Source organism: Strigops habroptila, chromosome Z, assembly GCF_004027225.2.
Source record: "Strigops habroptila isolate Jane chromosome Z, bStrHab1.2.pri, whole genome shotgun sequence".
NCBI classification, from domain to species: Eukaryota; Metazoa; Chordata; class Aves; order Psittaciformes; family Psittacidae; genus Strigops; species Strigops habroptila.
The window spans coordinates 5,594,247-5,610,634 of record NC_044302.2 but is presented as its reverse complement, the minus strand read 5'-3'; the positions used below and the strand labels follow the sequence as shown (position 1 = coordinate 5,610,634).

The 16,388-nt window shown below is 38.0% G+C and overlaps 1 protein-coding gene across 6 annotated transcripts in view; it reads left to right on the top strand.

Moving 5' to 3' along the window:
* The window catches only part of CDH13 (cadherin 13), a 509,619-nt gene that overhangs the window by 158,661 nt on the left and 334,570 nt on the right, over positions 1–16,388 (top strand). For all 6 annotated transcript variants that reach the window (XM_030469853.1, XM_030469854.1, XM_030469852.1 and 3 more), the window contains exon 3: positions 4,933–5,141. In XM_030469853.1, the coding sequence (XP_030325713.1) occupies positions 4,933–5,141 (209 nt within the window). The remainder of the gene's footprint in view (positions 1–4,932; positions 5,142–16,388) is intronic.

The following is a 16,388-nucleotide window of genomic DNA, read 5'->3' as shown; positions in this document are numbered from 1 at the left end:
CCGCCAGATGGTTTGGTCTCTTCTCTCCATGAACCTTGGCTGACTCCTTAGAGCACATGTTATCCATCTGACATAGATTTTAGTAACTACCTTTACTTCTTTGGTGTCTGGAGATTCTTTAAATACTAATCTGAAAGGATTTGATTGAAAGAATTCTTTGTAATGGCATGTTTTATTTCTGAAAACAGACATCCATGCCTTCTTCTTGAAACCTGTCCCTTTTGATCATTTAGATAGCTTCTTAGTGCAACATTCTGAGCTGGGTTTTTTTTGCGTGTGCTTGTTCCACTTGTACTCAGAAGTTCCAAGTCTCATGCTCAAATTTCCTTCAGCCTTGGGAGAGATTTCAGTGTCAGGACTCCACCAGATGAATAAGCTGTGTAGTAACACACATTGGTAAGTTCATTGCGTTTTTGTAGTTTTAATTTTCTTGAATGAACCCCACATATATAGGCCTAATGTAGACCTGAAAGGACAGGGGATTAATTTAATCTAGAATTTCCATCTGTGGAAAAGACTTTAAGGTACCACTTAGTCCATCCTCTTGGTTTGTAGCAGGATCAGTTACTGAGATTGGGCTTGAGTGATTTTGGATTAAACTGGTATTTGATTAAGCTCGTGTTAAAACCCTGCAATGCTAGGTATTCAGCATGACTTCACCACCCTCTTTTAATGGTTAGCTGGAAGGCTTTCTTCAATATCTGTTTGAGATTTCCTTCTTTTGAGATCCACAAAACCCTGTTTAGTTTCTTGTTATACTGGTTAGTACTTGGAGGACACAAGAGTTGATTGATTAATCACTCTTTATAGTTCTAACATAGAGATTTGTACACAGGCTTTGTGTACAAAGCAAGTTTTCTTCACCAGAGAATAAGAACTAAAAATCCTGTTTACCCATATTTAACAGGTTATGCTTTTTTTGAGCATCAGCAATGTGTACCTTTGTTTAAGGGATAGCTGTAGTGACACAGGTGAAAAATCTGAGTAAACTGATGAAGTTGAAACTCCTAAGATCTCTCCTGAGTGCCTGTCAGGGCAGGAAAGCATTATCAGTGCCAGGGCTGGCTCCTTAGGATATGTAGCTTCTACTGGGGCCTGGTACAGGCAGCTCAAGTGATATAAACTTTGGGTATCTGTATTGGCTTTTCCCCAGAAGCTACATGAATTTAAGGAAGCAAATCGTTCCAAGTGAGTGGCATCGTGAAAATGACTGGGAATGTAATGCAGTCTCCTGAGGTGTTCCCTGGTCATTCTAGTCCAGGAGACGTCATTATTGTGATTTCACACCTGCCCCTAACTTCAGACTAGGGATTTTATCTAAGCCTACAGTTTTCTTCAACTCTCTTAACAATTTGCTTCAGTTTCACATCTGGCCCTTGGTCGGAATAATCTTCAAAGTTCTCTATCCTTATGATCACTTCATCTTTAAACCAGTTCTAATTTCTCCCCTACATATCAGTAGATCCCAGAGCCTTTTCATTTCCTTTCCCTCTCCTTGCTCTTAACCTGGCCAAATACTCTTGTTTCTGTGGTAGAATTGGGAATTGAAAGCATCAGTGCTTTTGGATGAGATATATGGTAAGAAAACAGTTTCTTGTTTTCAAACAACTCTGCTTTTGCTTTTGTTGGAGAAAGTTGCAGGGTTTCTTAAAGCAAGGTCAACAGATGAGCAAAATATAAAAGGTCTACAAGAGTCAAATTCACAACTCCAATGGAATATAGAATATAGATCCAGGTACTTCTGATTCCATGTGTCAAATCTGCATGTGGTCTTTGATTTTCTGCAGTGTGTGCAGATGGCAGCAATGCGGGAATCTTGAGGTTTGTGAATGCTGGGCAGCAAGGTGAGAGAAGTATACTCCCAGCCAGTTTCTCCCCGCCTTCTAAAGCATGATACACTGTAGCCTCTTTTTGAAAGTGACCTGTAGTATTTGGCTGGGTGATGCCATAGCTCTGAAACATGACATTTGTTTTTAGGTGATTACTTTATCATAGTTTTATTAGGCTTTACTTTTTATTTTCAAATTTTCCTCTTGGCATAATTAATTTCTCAGAGAGCGATGCCAAATTTTTCCAATTCTAAGTTATTAATAGACAGCAGATCATCATTAGCTTTTGAGAAGCATATATTTATTCATTATGACAAGGTACCTACCAGAAAGCCTCTTTCATTGTTTTGTTTTGTTACAGGGAGGAAATGAATAAGCTAAAAGAGAATCTACTCCTAATTCATCAACGCTGCAAACTATACAGTGATTAGCATAGAGAATTTCGACTTCCCACGTTTGTGGTGACAGGAAAGTTTTGTCTTTTTAGTGGGTTGATAGCTTTAGGAGATTGCGGTAAATCTGTTAAAATGCCTGTCATATCAACAACATAAATTGTGATGGGCTGTTTTGCACCAGGGAGGCCTTGCTAACAGAGAACCTTCCATCAAAATCCTACCATGAGCACAAGACTCTTTTGGCAAGTGGTTCCCAGCCTTGAAGAGCGGCATGGACACCAGCATAGCCTGGACACTGTGAAGTTGATCTAAACTGCTGCTACTCCCACTTTCTGTGTCTCCCCCCCTGCTTCTACTGCAGTGTAAGACTTTGCAAGCAGGGGTTTGCGACATGACAGACTGAGATAGATTTGTCTGGAGGGATTGGAGTATCTAAGGGAAAAGAGCTTTTGTGTCTTTTTTATTTATAATCTTTCTTGCTTTCAGCAAAATTCAATGAAATGGCAAATGAGCTGATGAAATGCTGGTAGGTTATCCCACTGTGAATCCAAGGACAGCTCTTTTGCCCTGGAGTAAAGCAGACTAAACAGGAGCCCCTTTTAGTTAAAAGATGTAAGCAAGGCTGAAACTTGATCCTTCAGGTGCAGGAGTAATTTTTATGTCGTGATTATAGATTTTGGACTCTTTGGGATAGCCACAAATAGCCACAAATTAATGGGATCATAACTTTGTTTCTTACAATCCCACCTCAGGCTCCAGAGCTGTTGTCATTGCTTGGTGTGCGGTTGCTGGGTGACACCCACGGGGCCTCTGTGAGGGCACAACGCTGGTTCTGGCGTTGCCCCAGCAAAGGGCACTGCTGAGCCTGTCAGTGAGGCTGGTGCTGCCTCTGGGGAAGGGGCAAAATGCTGCCGGTGTGAGGGGAGAAAGGGTGTGAGAGTGTGTGAGCCCCAGGGGAGGAAGAGGAAGGGGAAGAATTAGAAGGGCTGCATGTGCTGGAGCGGGGGCTCCTCAGAGGACCCCACACTGAAGCAGGTGGATGTGTCCTGAAGGAAGCTGCAGCCCATGGAGGTGGGTGGACTCACGCTGGAGCAGAGGAAAAGTGTGAGGAGGAGGAAGGAGCTGCAGAGAGGAGCCACTGATTCCTCTCTGTAACCCCATGTTCTCCATCCTCCTGTGCTGCTCTGAAAGAGAAGGCAGAGGAATTGGGAATGAAGGAGTCAAGCTTCCCTGGGGAAAAGCAGGTGGGAGAGAACGTGTGAGGTTGTATTCACATCCTGGAGCCAGCAACAGTTCTTTTTCACTGTGGTGGTTCTACTTTGGGATTCAATCCCAGTGAATGCGCAGAGTGGAAGGATTTCCATGAGATCCCCTGGCAGCTGTGTTCTCGAGTTGGTATATCTGGAAATAGATGCAAAATTTAATGAACAGGATTTTTGTGTAAGTTCCCAGGAGCGGTGTGTGGTCATCCACTATGAGATTCTATATGTGCACTGAAACTGGTTATAGAGATTACACAGTCAAGAAAATCTGGGGTATTGGGCAGGCTGCGAGAAAATCTGGGATTATGTTTTTCCTTTAAAGGCAATGAGCCAATTAAAAAAGTCTATACTGTGAATTGAAACAATTATGCAAAGTGCTTTATTTTCAGTAAAACTCCATTGTGTTTGATCTTCTGTAGTCTGTATCCCTGTCTGTATTAGCTTCTGAAATTGTAATGCGGTTATTAAAGATCCAGTAGAAATAAAATGTAAAATCAAAATAGCAAGAGCATACAGATAAATGAAAAATCTACAACAGCAGTAACTCCAGGAGCAGGTAGGGAATACAGACCAGAATGCCTGCAAAAAGACCCTTCACAGGCAAATATATTGTTCAGATATTTCAAAACCTGAGAAATTTACTTAGCAATTACAAGTCTGTGGTGAAGACCTTAACGATATAGCTGGTAGTTACATCAGTAATGTTTTTTCCAGTGTTTTGTGCAAAATGAATCTACCTGGTTCAGAGAAGGAACTTGAGGCAGTCTCAAACCTCTGTACTGTAGAGACATATTTCTCTTTATGCTAGCTTTCCAAAATATTTAAGATTTTTCATGCAAAATGAAACAAAATTATTGAGAACTAATGTTTGATTAAAAGTTCTCATAATCATTAGCTATGCTGATAGTGCAGCTCATGCACTCTATCACTATCCTGGTACATAGTAAGAAATGTTAACAGGTTGAGTTTTCTGTTACACAACACATTTACAGTAGTCTGAGGTTGAGTATTTTGTAAATAACCAGTTTAAAGTTTTACTGGATATCTGAAACCGCTTTGCCAAGAGAAAAGCCTGGAGATCCCGGGTTACAATGAGTGTGACAACAAGGTTTCTACTGTTGCTGCCCAATTTTTAGAAGTAGGTGTGCATTTGATGCGTTTTTTGGAGTGATTGCAAAATGTTCATGTGCAAAGTGTTTTATCTCTTATCTACCTCCCCAGTTAGCATGGCCAAAATATCTTCATCCTTCTGAAAATGAATATTCTTAAAATTTCTCTGTGAATTATAGTCACACAAATACACAGCTTCTTTGAAAGTTTTTCCTGGTAGATTGAGACACATTTCTTCCAGAGATGTGTAGACAAGCCAATAACAAAAGACGTTTGAAGACTGTGTTCCAAAGCGGATACTTATAATAGTTTGTTTATTTTTTCTTCTTCCCCCAGTGAAATTTGATGACTGCAAGGGGAATAACAAATTGACCTTCGAAGTTTCTAACCCAAATTTTAAGGTGGAACGCGATGGGACTTTAGTTGCACTAAAGAATATGTCAGAAGCTGGCAGAGCCTTGTTTGTCCACGCACAGTCTGAGCATGCTGAGGATATGGCAGAAATTTTGATTGTAGAAGAAAATGAAAACCGCGGTGCATTAAAGGTAAGATATATACAAAAGATTAGAAAGAAGTGCCAGGAGATGCTGCTAGGTATTGACATGTGCTACTAGGACTCTAGGCAGTTTTAATCTGTTAGTAGATATCAAAATCAGTCTTCAACCCAGATATTGCTGTAGTGTTTTATTATTTAGTTTAATTTAAAATACAGATATTCCAGGTTTTGAAAAATGTATTACATCTTCAGGGGTAAATGCTAAACGTTCATAAAGAAATGATTCAAAGGAAAGAACCCAAAATTGTCTGGTTCTTCTGGTGTACATTAAGCCATATAACCATAATTTGGCCATAACTGAAAAAGAAAATCATAGTCTAAATGTGTAATTTAGAATTTACGGAACCTTTACATTCACTCCAAGTTTTAAGTACATGGAAAAGAATTCTGTGCTGTGAAATTTAAATTTTTGTATAGGCCTGCTTACCTGGCATTGCCTTGTGTTAAAATACATTAACATCTGTCCACAAAGAGCAGCACATGACTTACACCCTGTCTCTATGCACTAGTGACATTTTTTCCATTCTGTCTACTGAATGACGTGTCATTTCTTTTCCATTTCTGAGTTTCAGTGCAGTACTAACCTCAGACTACAGGGAAAAGTATTTCACAAACTGAGTGTTTGCTTCACACCCATGAAAGTAACAAACGGAAATGTGAAATAGCCACTGCATCTGTGTCATTTAGGAGATGACATTTAGGAGATAGGCAGGCAAGACAGTGGCTTACTGGACAATTAAGCCTGGTACCTTTACAAACGTACAATTTCAAGGAATTATAAAGAAGCTGTAATAAAAATGACTGATCTATTGTCTTATTTTGGTATTTAAACTTCTAGCTACCAGCATTGTCATTATATGTCCATCAGTAGCTCAGTATAACTTTAATCTTCCATTAAAAAAAAAAGAAAAGTTATCTTTAGGGGAAAGGTTGAACAACCTTCTGAAAGTCCATGGCTGTGGAAAGGTTTTGATCTGCACTTTAAGCAGCACATGATGTGAATATAGATTGCCAGCAGGAGAGAAGGTACCAGAATGCATAACTGAAGAGAGCTGACCAGAACACTTAAATGGAATTTAATTGTTTTTAAATATGCTGTTTCTTCACAAAATTAAATTTTAACAGGGTCATACTTGAGTGAGTGTCTTACATGGTGGAGCTGCAGATTTAGGACCATCCACTGCCAAATTCAGGGTAGGGAAGCTACACTTGCAGGAGCTGGACACTTGTCGGTCTTGTGTCTCAAACTGGCAAGGCATGTTCCTTCTGGTGCATTCACAAGAACATTCAAATGATTTTGTTTTCACTCCAGGTTTTGAAATCTTAGAAGCACTATCAAAATGGAGATTCTCACTCCCCAGTTAGAAGTTAGTTACCACAGAGGAGTTTGAGACATTTCTGACAGTAAGTCTGAAGTTAAACTTCAGGAAATCACTTTATGTGTGAAGATCTGACTCCCTGAGAAGCATATTCTGAAGTTTTATTTTGGTTTTCTTAGAGAAGCAACCCTTCAGTGTCTTTGAGAGGAGACATTCTATGAAAGTTACAATCTAGGGGAATTACAAGGTGTGTATTTACACAGACTATGACATAGCTTTGTCAGTGACCTTTTCTCTTTATGTCCTATTTGGGTTTCGGTAGTCTCCCCTCAAAACGTCCCAGCAATATTAATTAATGCCTAGTGTTGAAATCTATCACTAGACTACATTCAAAAGCCAAGTCTAATTTGGTCCCACTCCCAGATTCTGTTCCAACCGTTTTGTGTTGCTTCAGAGAAAACCAGTCTAAATCTGACATATTCTGCCACTTGCCAATCTTTCCTTATAGGTGACTCCATAAAGCAACATCACAGCATCATCTCTACCTGCATTCACCACTTCTTTGTGGATTTTGATACTCAGCTCATGACTAGAAGGTTACCTTTTTTAGTGTGGTGATCCTTGGTGCCTGCAGTGCCGTTGGGAGTTACATGATGTATTAATGTGTCCTGGGAAATCCTTCTAGTGAGGATTATCCCCTTCTTCAAGGGAATATAAAGATCTTTGTGGCTGGCTGTCCTACTCCGGCCTCAGGCAGCACTCTATTGCTGTTAAATCAATATTTTTTTACCAGACATTTCAGCTATTGTTTGCCTATTTTAAACACAACAGACAGTCTTGTCTTTCTTTGTCACACTTGAGAAGGATATAAAAACTACGGAGTCCAATCTAAAGTGATTTTATGATAAATTTGAGCTTAATCCTGTACTTTTGCAATCAAAATGTGCCATCATGGAAACAGCAAAACTGCTCCATCTGTTTATGCAAGTAGTCTTGGCTAAGAAATGCTCAGATGGAGCCTTTGTAATTCAGGAGCTTTAGTAATTCAGCATAATTCTGTAGGGTTAAGATGAGCACATGCTAGAACACTGCTTAGCATTCAGCACTTAGAGTACAGTACCTTGTTTAATTAGGGGATAAGAAGTTCTTAAGTATTTCCCCACTGTCAGGAAGTGCCATTCCTTTTCTGAAAGCATGTAACCTACATCTGTGAAATCCCATTGTTAATGTTTCTAATTTCAGATTCCCAACATGTTTGGAAATGACTTTCAACAATGATCTCTAATGTGCTGACTGGCAGTCTGAGCCTAGGAAGAGATAGCATAATTCTTAAAATTTACTGATTGCTACCAACCATACTTTAGATGAATATGGAAAATATTTAGAGGTCCAGTCTGTAGCATGCAGAAAAGCTTTTGGTATTCTAGTGATGGAGGGGTGTGGTTCTTTCCTGCTGAAGATGAGCAGGCCTCACTGATCAGTCCCACATGACTAACTTCTTGGCCATAGCATAGTCAAGGGCTGTTTAGAATACCGCTTACTGTTTTAACGCTACTTATTGAGTCTGAAGAGCATGTTATCTTTCTCTTCTGCCAGAAACGTATTAGATCTGCAGAGCCTGCAGCTTTCTATTAAAGGGTGGCCATGACTACAATATGGGAGGATAGATGGTTCCTCAACGTCATCAGCCAACTTGACTGTTGCTCTCTGGTCGCAGAATATTTTGCAGGGTCGAATGACAGAAGAGCAGATTCAGCATTGCTGCTTTTCCAGAAGTCTGGACATTTCTGCAAAATACCCTAAACTCCATGAATATCTGTACCTACATATACGCATACATGCTATTGAAAGCAAAAACCCATACATCAGGTTACAGTTAGATTGCTTTCTACAGACTGTTTTTAATGCTGTTTTCCTCCTATGATTTTGGCTAGATATATTGCTTCCTGTCCATCTTGACAGAGGGGAGTCTTCATATAAAAGCTGCTGTGATTTTTGAGAGGCATGTAGAATATGAGTGCACAGAAGATTTGCCATGGGCCTGTGGAAGGTGTAGCACTACAGTTTTATCTTTGTAATAGCTGTGTGCGTATATGCTTGTACCCTCAGGCAATCAGAGTGCTCAATAAAGGAAATGAAGTTCAATTCCATTCACCGTGAGGTAGCGCTGGTGAGACACTCACATCTGCGCTCGGGCTCTGCTTTGCCTAGTCTTTGCTTAATACCCTTTCACACAGTCAGGACTTGAATGTTTAGTGATACTAAAAATAGACATGGAAATATTTTGATTCACCCATGATTCCTAAAATGAACTTTGGGTTCATTTGGAATAATTCATAGAATTGCTAAGGTTCAGATCGCTAATGGAAAGATGAATCACTTACAAACCCTAGTTGGGAACAAGCTGAGCTGATGAGTGACAGTCATTTTTTTTTTTAATCTTATGTCTTATCCAATGCTTGATCTCTGCTTTGTCTTATGGAAATTGTAGGACAACCAAAAGCTGGAAATTTCATCTAATCTGATCATTTGACCAGACATGAGTGGATTTATTTCAGATGTCTGGTTTTGTGGAAGACAAAGTATAGCTTATTTTTTGTAGAGTCTCATAACAGATTGTGAGTTACAAAAAGCAGCAAGCTGGGAATCTAACTGTGTCTTCCAAGGCTAAATAAAGTGGCTGTCCACTAGTTCTCCTCCCCCTCTGTAATCTAATGCTGGTTTTAATGAATATACCCTTAGTACACTGGGAGCTGAAAGAAAACCTTGGGAAACAATCTTTCTCTATCTTTTTTTTGTGTGTTGGCAAAATGCAGCTTCCCCTCTTCTCGTTGAAGGGAGCTATTTAGAGTTTTTGTTTGTTACAGCACCACAGACACTTTGTGAGGGGTAGGGGATGGGGCATGAGATATCAAGAGACTGGACCCAAAGCAGGTAAGAGGGCATGAAGATACTCAGAAATTCCAGTCTGGTAGTAGCTTCACTGTATGGTGCTCAGCAGTCTTCCATACAGAAGGATGAAATGATTAAACAGAACCTGTCAAACCCTCAGGACACTTTTCAGTCACTAAATGGAAAAGGAACAGGAGAAAGAAAAGGAGTTAAGAGAGAGGAACACATCCAGAGACACCAGGTTGTAGACAAAGTTTAAAGCCCTCTCCAACAGTAGCTCAGATTGAAGGAAATGAAGGTGGTCTAGTCCTTTTACTCTGTCCAGTCCACTTTGTAATGGCTAGGGGCTAGTGAGATATGCAATTTCTACTTTTCCCTTTGTCAAACCATTGCTCTTCCCAACATCAGTACCCTGCTATGTTTATTATACTGGGGACCTGAGAGGCAGCCTGGCTGAAAACTTCCCCAGATGTCTTGCTGACCTGAATTTTGTTTCCCACTGAGTCACTGCCTGGATGTGTGTGCTTGTGCAAGTTGCTTTATGCCTGTGCCTCTTTCTTAAAGTATCAAACAGAAATAATGAAAGTAAGCTCCTTGGATTTAAACGTTAGCATTTCTTGTTTGTATCTTACTTGCTGCTTTATCCCTGCATGATATAGATTGCAAATTTTATTGACACGAGATAAAAAGTGCCTAGAGCCTTAAATCTTACATGTATGGTTTTCTGCTTTAGAACAGATGATAAAGGATCAATAATCTTATTATGAATCAGGATTCTCTCGCAGAAAAATATTCATGCAAGGAGTGAATAGTTGAGTTTAGTCATCTGGCAGTTCAATAATTTACTTGGAAAATAAGATCAAGAATCAGCCTCTCTGATATAGCAAGCAATCGTTCCCATTAATGTATATTAGCATTTTTTCAGTTTAGAATAGAGCTCCAAATAGGCTGAAAATGACTCTGCAAAAGTCATTTTGCAGAAGACAGACTCTCATAGGAGATATTGACAAACAGGCTCAAAGAGTTCCATGTTATTAGATTTTGCATATAGCAGTTGCTGCAAAAAGTGATGCGCTGCATAAATAAAACACCATGTTTTGCATTTAATTTTAAGGCACAAAATAGAGTAAGTCACAGGGGTGCATCAATATCTATGATATATTTATGAGTCATTATACTGATCAAAACAGTATCTAGAACACCATTTCAGAAAAGCTGTGGAGATATTTTGTCTTAAGATATGAAGGTGTCCTTCAGACGTATAAAGATGGTTTTTCTTAAAGAACAATCAAAAGAAAATTCATTTTCTCACTTTTGCATTCCATTTAGAAGGAAGCTTAACGTGTTCTACTAGCCATTAAAAGATTAAATTGTTATTACTTTATTTTTGTTCTTTTTCACATTATAAATGTCCACTGACTTGGAATTGATGCATAAAATTCTGATGTAGAAGTAATTTTAGAATTTAATACCTATGTGTTGATGGTATTGTGGTAAATGACATTTTCCTGCTGTAATCGCCAGTGAAAGGTTGAAATTTTTAATTTTCTTTTTAAAGTCTGCAATGCTACATTGCAGGTTTCACAGAATACATCTTAATTAATGTCAATGAAAGCAAGAGCTTGTTCTCATCAATGGGTCGTTCTGTATAGTATCATTTAGCTGCCTGTTTGGCTATATTTTTATGACAATCCTCTGTGCAGACCACTTGCTGTTGAGGAAACAACAAAGAGCTCCTTTTATATAAGAAATCTCCTGAACCTCTGAAATAATCTATTTTCATAGAAATTCCAGTCACCTACTTTCCCTTTTTATCCTTCAGCCTGATCCAGAACCTGCTGAAATAATCAGATTCCAGCAGACTTTGGATCAAACCATCGAGACAGGAGTTTTGTCTGACAGTGCTTTACAGATGTGATTCTTGTACCTCTTTCTGGGCTGTTTCTGAGTGACCACGTGAGTCTTATGGCAGGGCCCAGCGCTTGTGATTTTTCATATATAGCCCTTTCCTGCCTTCCACTCAGCTCTGCAGCAAAGCTTCACCTCTATTGACAGGCTTGTGCTTTCCCTTAGGTCCAGGATGAATTTTTCTTCCAGCTTAACAGATTCCCACCACCAAAGAAATGCAGGTTTCGTATACACTGGCTTTGGAGTTTGCTCTGACAAAGATCCATTTGTCTGAGAATTATTATGGTGCCAAGACATGTGGCAGTTTCCATAGCAACAATTACATAATTGTATTAAATACCAGAGTAAATACTATAAAGAACACGGGCCACTGGTAGTTTTCATTAATTTAATGTTCCTTTTTTGAGGCAAAGTGTGCCTTGTAAGTTTATTCACTGCAAGTATAAATGCCCAGATCAAACGTGTGGGCTAGCTTTCCTTCTATTTCCCGCAGTATGCAACTTCAGCATGTAAATGAGAAGTACTTGGTTATTTAAGGAGAGAAAAATGGTCTTATAGACTGGAAACATGAATAATTGACTGTGAAACAAGAAGGTGTTAGCTTCTGTGAATGTTCAGTGCTTTTCTCTATGAGTAACCTACATTCAGATTTCATGTGAACTAGGGAAGTATTTATCCACAAAAAGGGACTTTGTGCTTTTCAGTAGCAAGCAGAACTAGGACAATTGTAAAATATGTTTGACAGTGATTCAAAGTAAAATGAGATGATTTTTTGAAACAAATGAAAACTTGTTAATTATTTCAAATTATTAACAGACTAATGAAAGATGTCAGGCAAAAATATTCTAAATAAATTCATTTTATTAAAAAAGTCTAAACCTATAATCTCTTTCAGCCCTAAGCTGCATTTAGACTTCTCAGTTAGTTTCACTGTTGCTTCATGGGCTTCTTGTATAAACGTAAAGATTTTGTGGAAGCTCAGAACCAAATGCAGATCTGGAATGCAACCAATTTTACTATATTTTCTTTTATATCACACTTAACTTTCATCCGTAAGACTTAATGGCAAAGCTTCCATAAATTTCAGTGAGACATATTATTCAGAGATTGCTGAAGTCTTTTATCTGAACTAAAATTCACCCTGGAGAGTGTGCCAAGAAAACACCAATTTACCTTTCAGCATTAAAACATTTTTATGAGAGTTTGAATGGTAGAAAAGTTGTGTGAAGACATTTTGAATTGAATTAGATTCTTTTTATGAACTAAGGATGTTAACTCTCCTTTATCTATAAAAAAAAAATCTAAATTTTGTGGGTGAGTGATGGATTGACATATAACTTTTTTTCAAGTTGTTATTGTTTTGTGTCCAGCATGAAAATCTTCTGGTATAGACAAAACTATGCCAATCCTATGTGTTAATCTCCACAGACTGCTGGAGTTCTGTGGAAATTTGTGCCAGAGTTGTGGGGAACATTTAAAAGAACCATTTGAAAAAGGTTTAAATTTAAAATTCATTGTAGTAAATGAGGATATAAGTGGGAAAGCAACAGACTAAGCATGATTTAGTAGAACATTAAGCAAGATCATAAAGGATAAGTAGATGTCTCTTAGGATATGTAATATCTTTCATTTATAAAGCAGCTTTCATCCTGTAACATCCTGAAAGTTTAACTATTATGTACACAGAGAAAGAATATGTGTGTGTTCGTGTCTACATACGTACATCTGTAAGAAAGTGTATTTGCATAGATACCTTTATTGTTGATACATGTTTCATAATACTTTTTCACATCAGGATAGCAACAGAGTAATTTTTAAATAAGGAGTTTGGGAAAACGATGTGGTGATTTCTGCAAGACACTAAAATTACCATGACATCCTTAATGTCCTTAAATCCATAATGAACAAGAGGTGTCACAGAAACCAGAAGAACCTGTGAGACTTCTGTCCATTTCTTCCATTGTTGTTCTCTCATCTGGTATGCATGAATGATGCAGTCAACATATGACAACTACCCCAGTTTCACCAGCAATACCTCAGATTTATTAAGGAACTGAGACATTTCCAAGAGGAGATCAAACTATGTTGTGTTCAAAACTAAACTCAAGGTTCTTTTTTGCATCAGAGACACAAAATATTGCTAGTGTTTTCTCCACTATAATCTTTTCCATCAGTTTCCAGATACAGGGTGGATTTGAGAGAGCGCCGTAATAGGAGAAATTATTCACATGAAAAGATGATTCCCTGAGTAAGAGTTTAGTCATTTCTCTCCACCAGAGACATCAATAATCATCTCTAATGATTGCCCCAATAGTTCCATGCTGGTTTTCACAAACCTGAAGGAACATTTATTATGGTTATTATAGTAACACTTATCTCAGCACACACCTTAAGCATTTAATGGAGCATCACAGGGTAAAAATCTACATTTGTCCTCCCCCAGGAATTGATTCTGCTACTGCAAGGACAGATGGCTCCTTCTGGACCTAAAATTCCTTATTTGTTGATCATCACAATTCTGTTGCTTTCAAGAGTATTCCTTTACAACTTTTGCATACCTTAGAGATAACTTTTCTTAAATATCTAGAATAACTTGACAAGTTAAAGCTTAATATAATTTGGTACCTCCATAACAAACAACTCTGCTAACATTTACAGTCATATTGGTGTTATTAATCATCCAGTTCCTCACTTCTCATTTCACCACCAAATCAAACTGAATAACCTTTGCGTTAAGCAGTTAATCCATCTTATAAAAAATAGTGTTACTCGTTGTTTATATACTTCCATCTCTCACTGAGAGGGCACCTAGGGATCGTGATTATGCAGGAAAAGAATGGAGGGTCATCAGGTCAATTTGAACTGGCAAGTATTCCTGCGATGTACAGTAATTGGCTGCTGCTAATATTTTTGGTACCACTAAAATTCCCCAGTGTCCTTCATTACTATGGAAAAGATAGATTCCTGTTTAAGGCAACTGTACTAGTAAGAAAGAAGAGACTGAATTTGGCCTCTAGTTTCTTAACAAACTCACTATGACTGTTTGGTGCACAGCAGTTTCCTGATGAGTAAGAATAGATTTGTTGAAATCTTTTTAGAAAGTGTTCTAGTAACTTGTTTGATTTAAGTTGTAGCAGCACAAAGTCATTTAGTCAGCAACTGTTCAAACTACCCTGAAAGGGATACACTTTTATTTACCTGCAAGTCAGCAAACACCCTTGTGGTTGGTGATGTTCAATACTTGTTGGACCATTTAGCGTGTGTTTGAACTTAGCAGGAAATTATCTTGAAATCATTTTGTCTTTTGTTTCCTTTCTATCTCTAGAATTATCTTGTGGCTTTGTGATAATGAATCACGGGTCTAGTATATGCAGCTTTTTAAGATAAGGAATAGATTATAATTCTTTCAAAATGAGCTGGATCTAGCTCTTGGTATACTGGCCTTCTTGTGTCTAAGTTGTGTGATCTTAGTACAAGCTTGTAGCTTCTACTTTTTAAGACAGTCCTTTTTTATATCATCAATCAGAAATGGGCTAAATATTTAACTTTATTTTAAGTACATTTATCTGTATAGTAGTACTAATCACACTGGAGAACTAGTGAATATTTTATGTAGCCAAGTACCTGTTGTATGGCTAATGTCAAGGCAGTGTGGATGAACTGTTGGTTTTGTTTGTTTTTTTTTGTTTTCATTTTGTGGGGGTTTTTTTGGTTGATTGTTTTTTTGTGCTTTGGGGTGGGTTTTTTGTTTGTTTGGGGGTTTTTTTGGTTTTTTGTTTTTTTTTTCTCCTGTGTGTGAGGTTTCTTTTTTTTAATTTTTTAAACTTTTTAAAGGGTCCCTGTCAAACATGTTGTGACATGACCCGTGTATTCACTAATGCAAATTTAGAGCTTTTGTGTGTGTGTGAACTTTGTCTTCAGATTACTTGTATCTTGTATAAGTATGCATGTCAATATATTCTGGGGCTTTAAGGACTTCGCTAATAAGCAATATCACAGTTAAGCATTTTCACATCATCCTGACACCCAATGGCTTTTCAGAGTTACTAGAACAAGCAGGCATGATACATTCATCAGTTGAAGATTTACACATTTTGCAGACTTGATAATTTAGAAGTTATTAAAAATTAAAATAATATTTAAAAAAATTCTCCTAGATCCCATTTATGCTACATGTTAACATGTTGAGTGTTTATGGGGGATTCTTGCTTTTTGGCTTTTTATACAGTATTGAACACTGCTGGGTTCAGTAAAGATTTATCCCCTAATGACCTGGAGGACAGGTCAAGTACAAGTTTTTTGGCGATCTGAAAGGCTGAACCAAATGTTAATTCTCAGATATTGTCATAGAAATTTTGTGTATCGGAATTTCAAGGGTATGATTCCGTGAAGTACTGGACTCTCCTAAGAGATGCTGAAGACTTTATACATGCATTGACATTAACACACATTAGTAACACTCAACTTTTTTGACCTCTCCAAAAAAGAAATGCTAGCAAGAAATCTGCACTACTAATAGTTACTAAATGGTTAGCAGTACTGAAGTGTCTCTTGCAAGATATCCCACACTATACTAAAGTAATAAATCCCATGCTACTAAAGTACTGAAAGTAGTGCTTTAATTAGTTAATAAAAGGCTGTGTCAAAATGCAAAGAGTTTTCTTCAAGCGCAGTGGTGTGGTGTTAAAATAACATGTCGGCCCCTGTGAAATGGGACACTGGAGGGCTCTTGTGGGGTGTAGTATTTTGATTTGGATATTGTCGAACTCGCTAACAAAAATGCCAGTAAACTCAATATTCCTGGTTGTCTGACAATTACTACACTTTGTAGTTTCTTCTCTGCTCAGGAAAAATATTCTCATACCTGTGACTTTTTTTCTTTTCCCTGAAGATGAAATAAAAAGTCAGACACTTACCTTTGATAGGAAATTCTTGACTGCTGAAAGACTGTATGGGTAGACAAAACCCTAGGTGGGTCCAGGTGGGCTCAGTCATTGTGCTCCAGTGTGGTAGCACCTGGCAACAAAGAACATTCAGACTAGACCTTCTGTTCTTATTGCTGTTCTTACTGCAAACTATAAACACATTCCTTAAATTAAAATTATTATTACACTAGT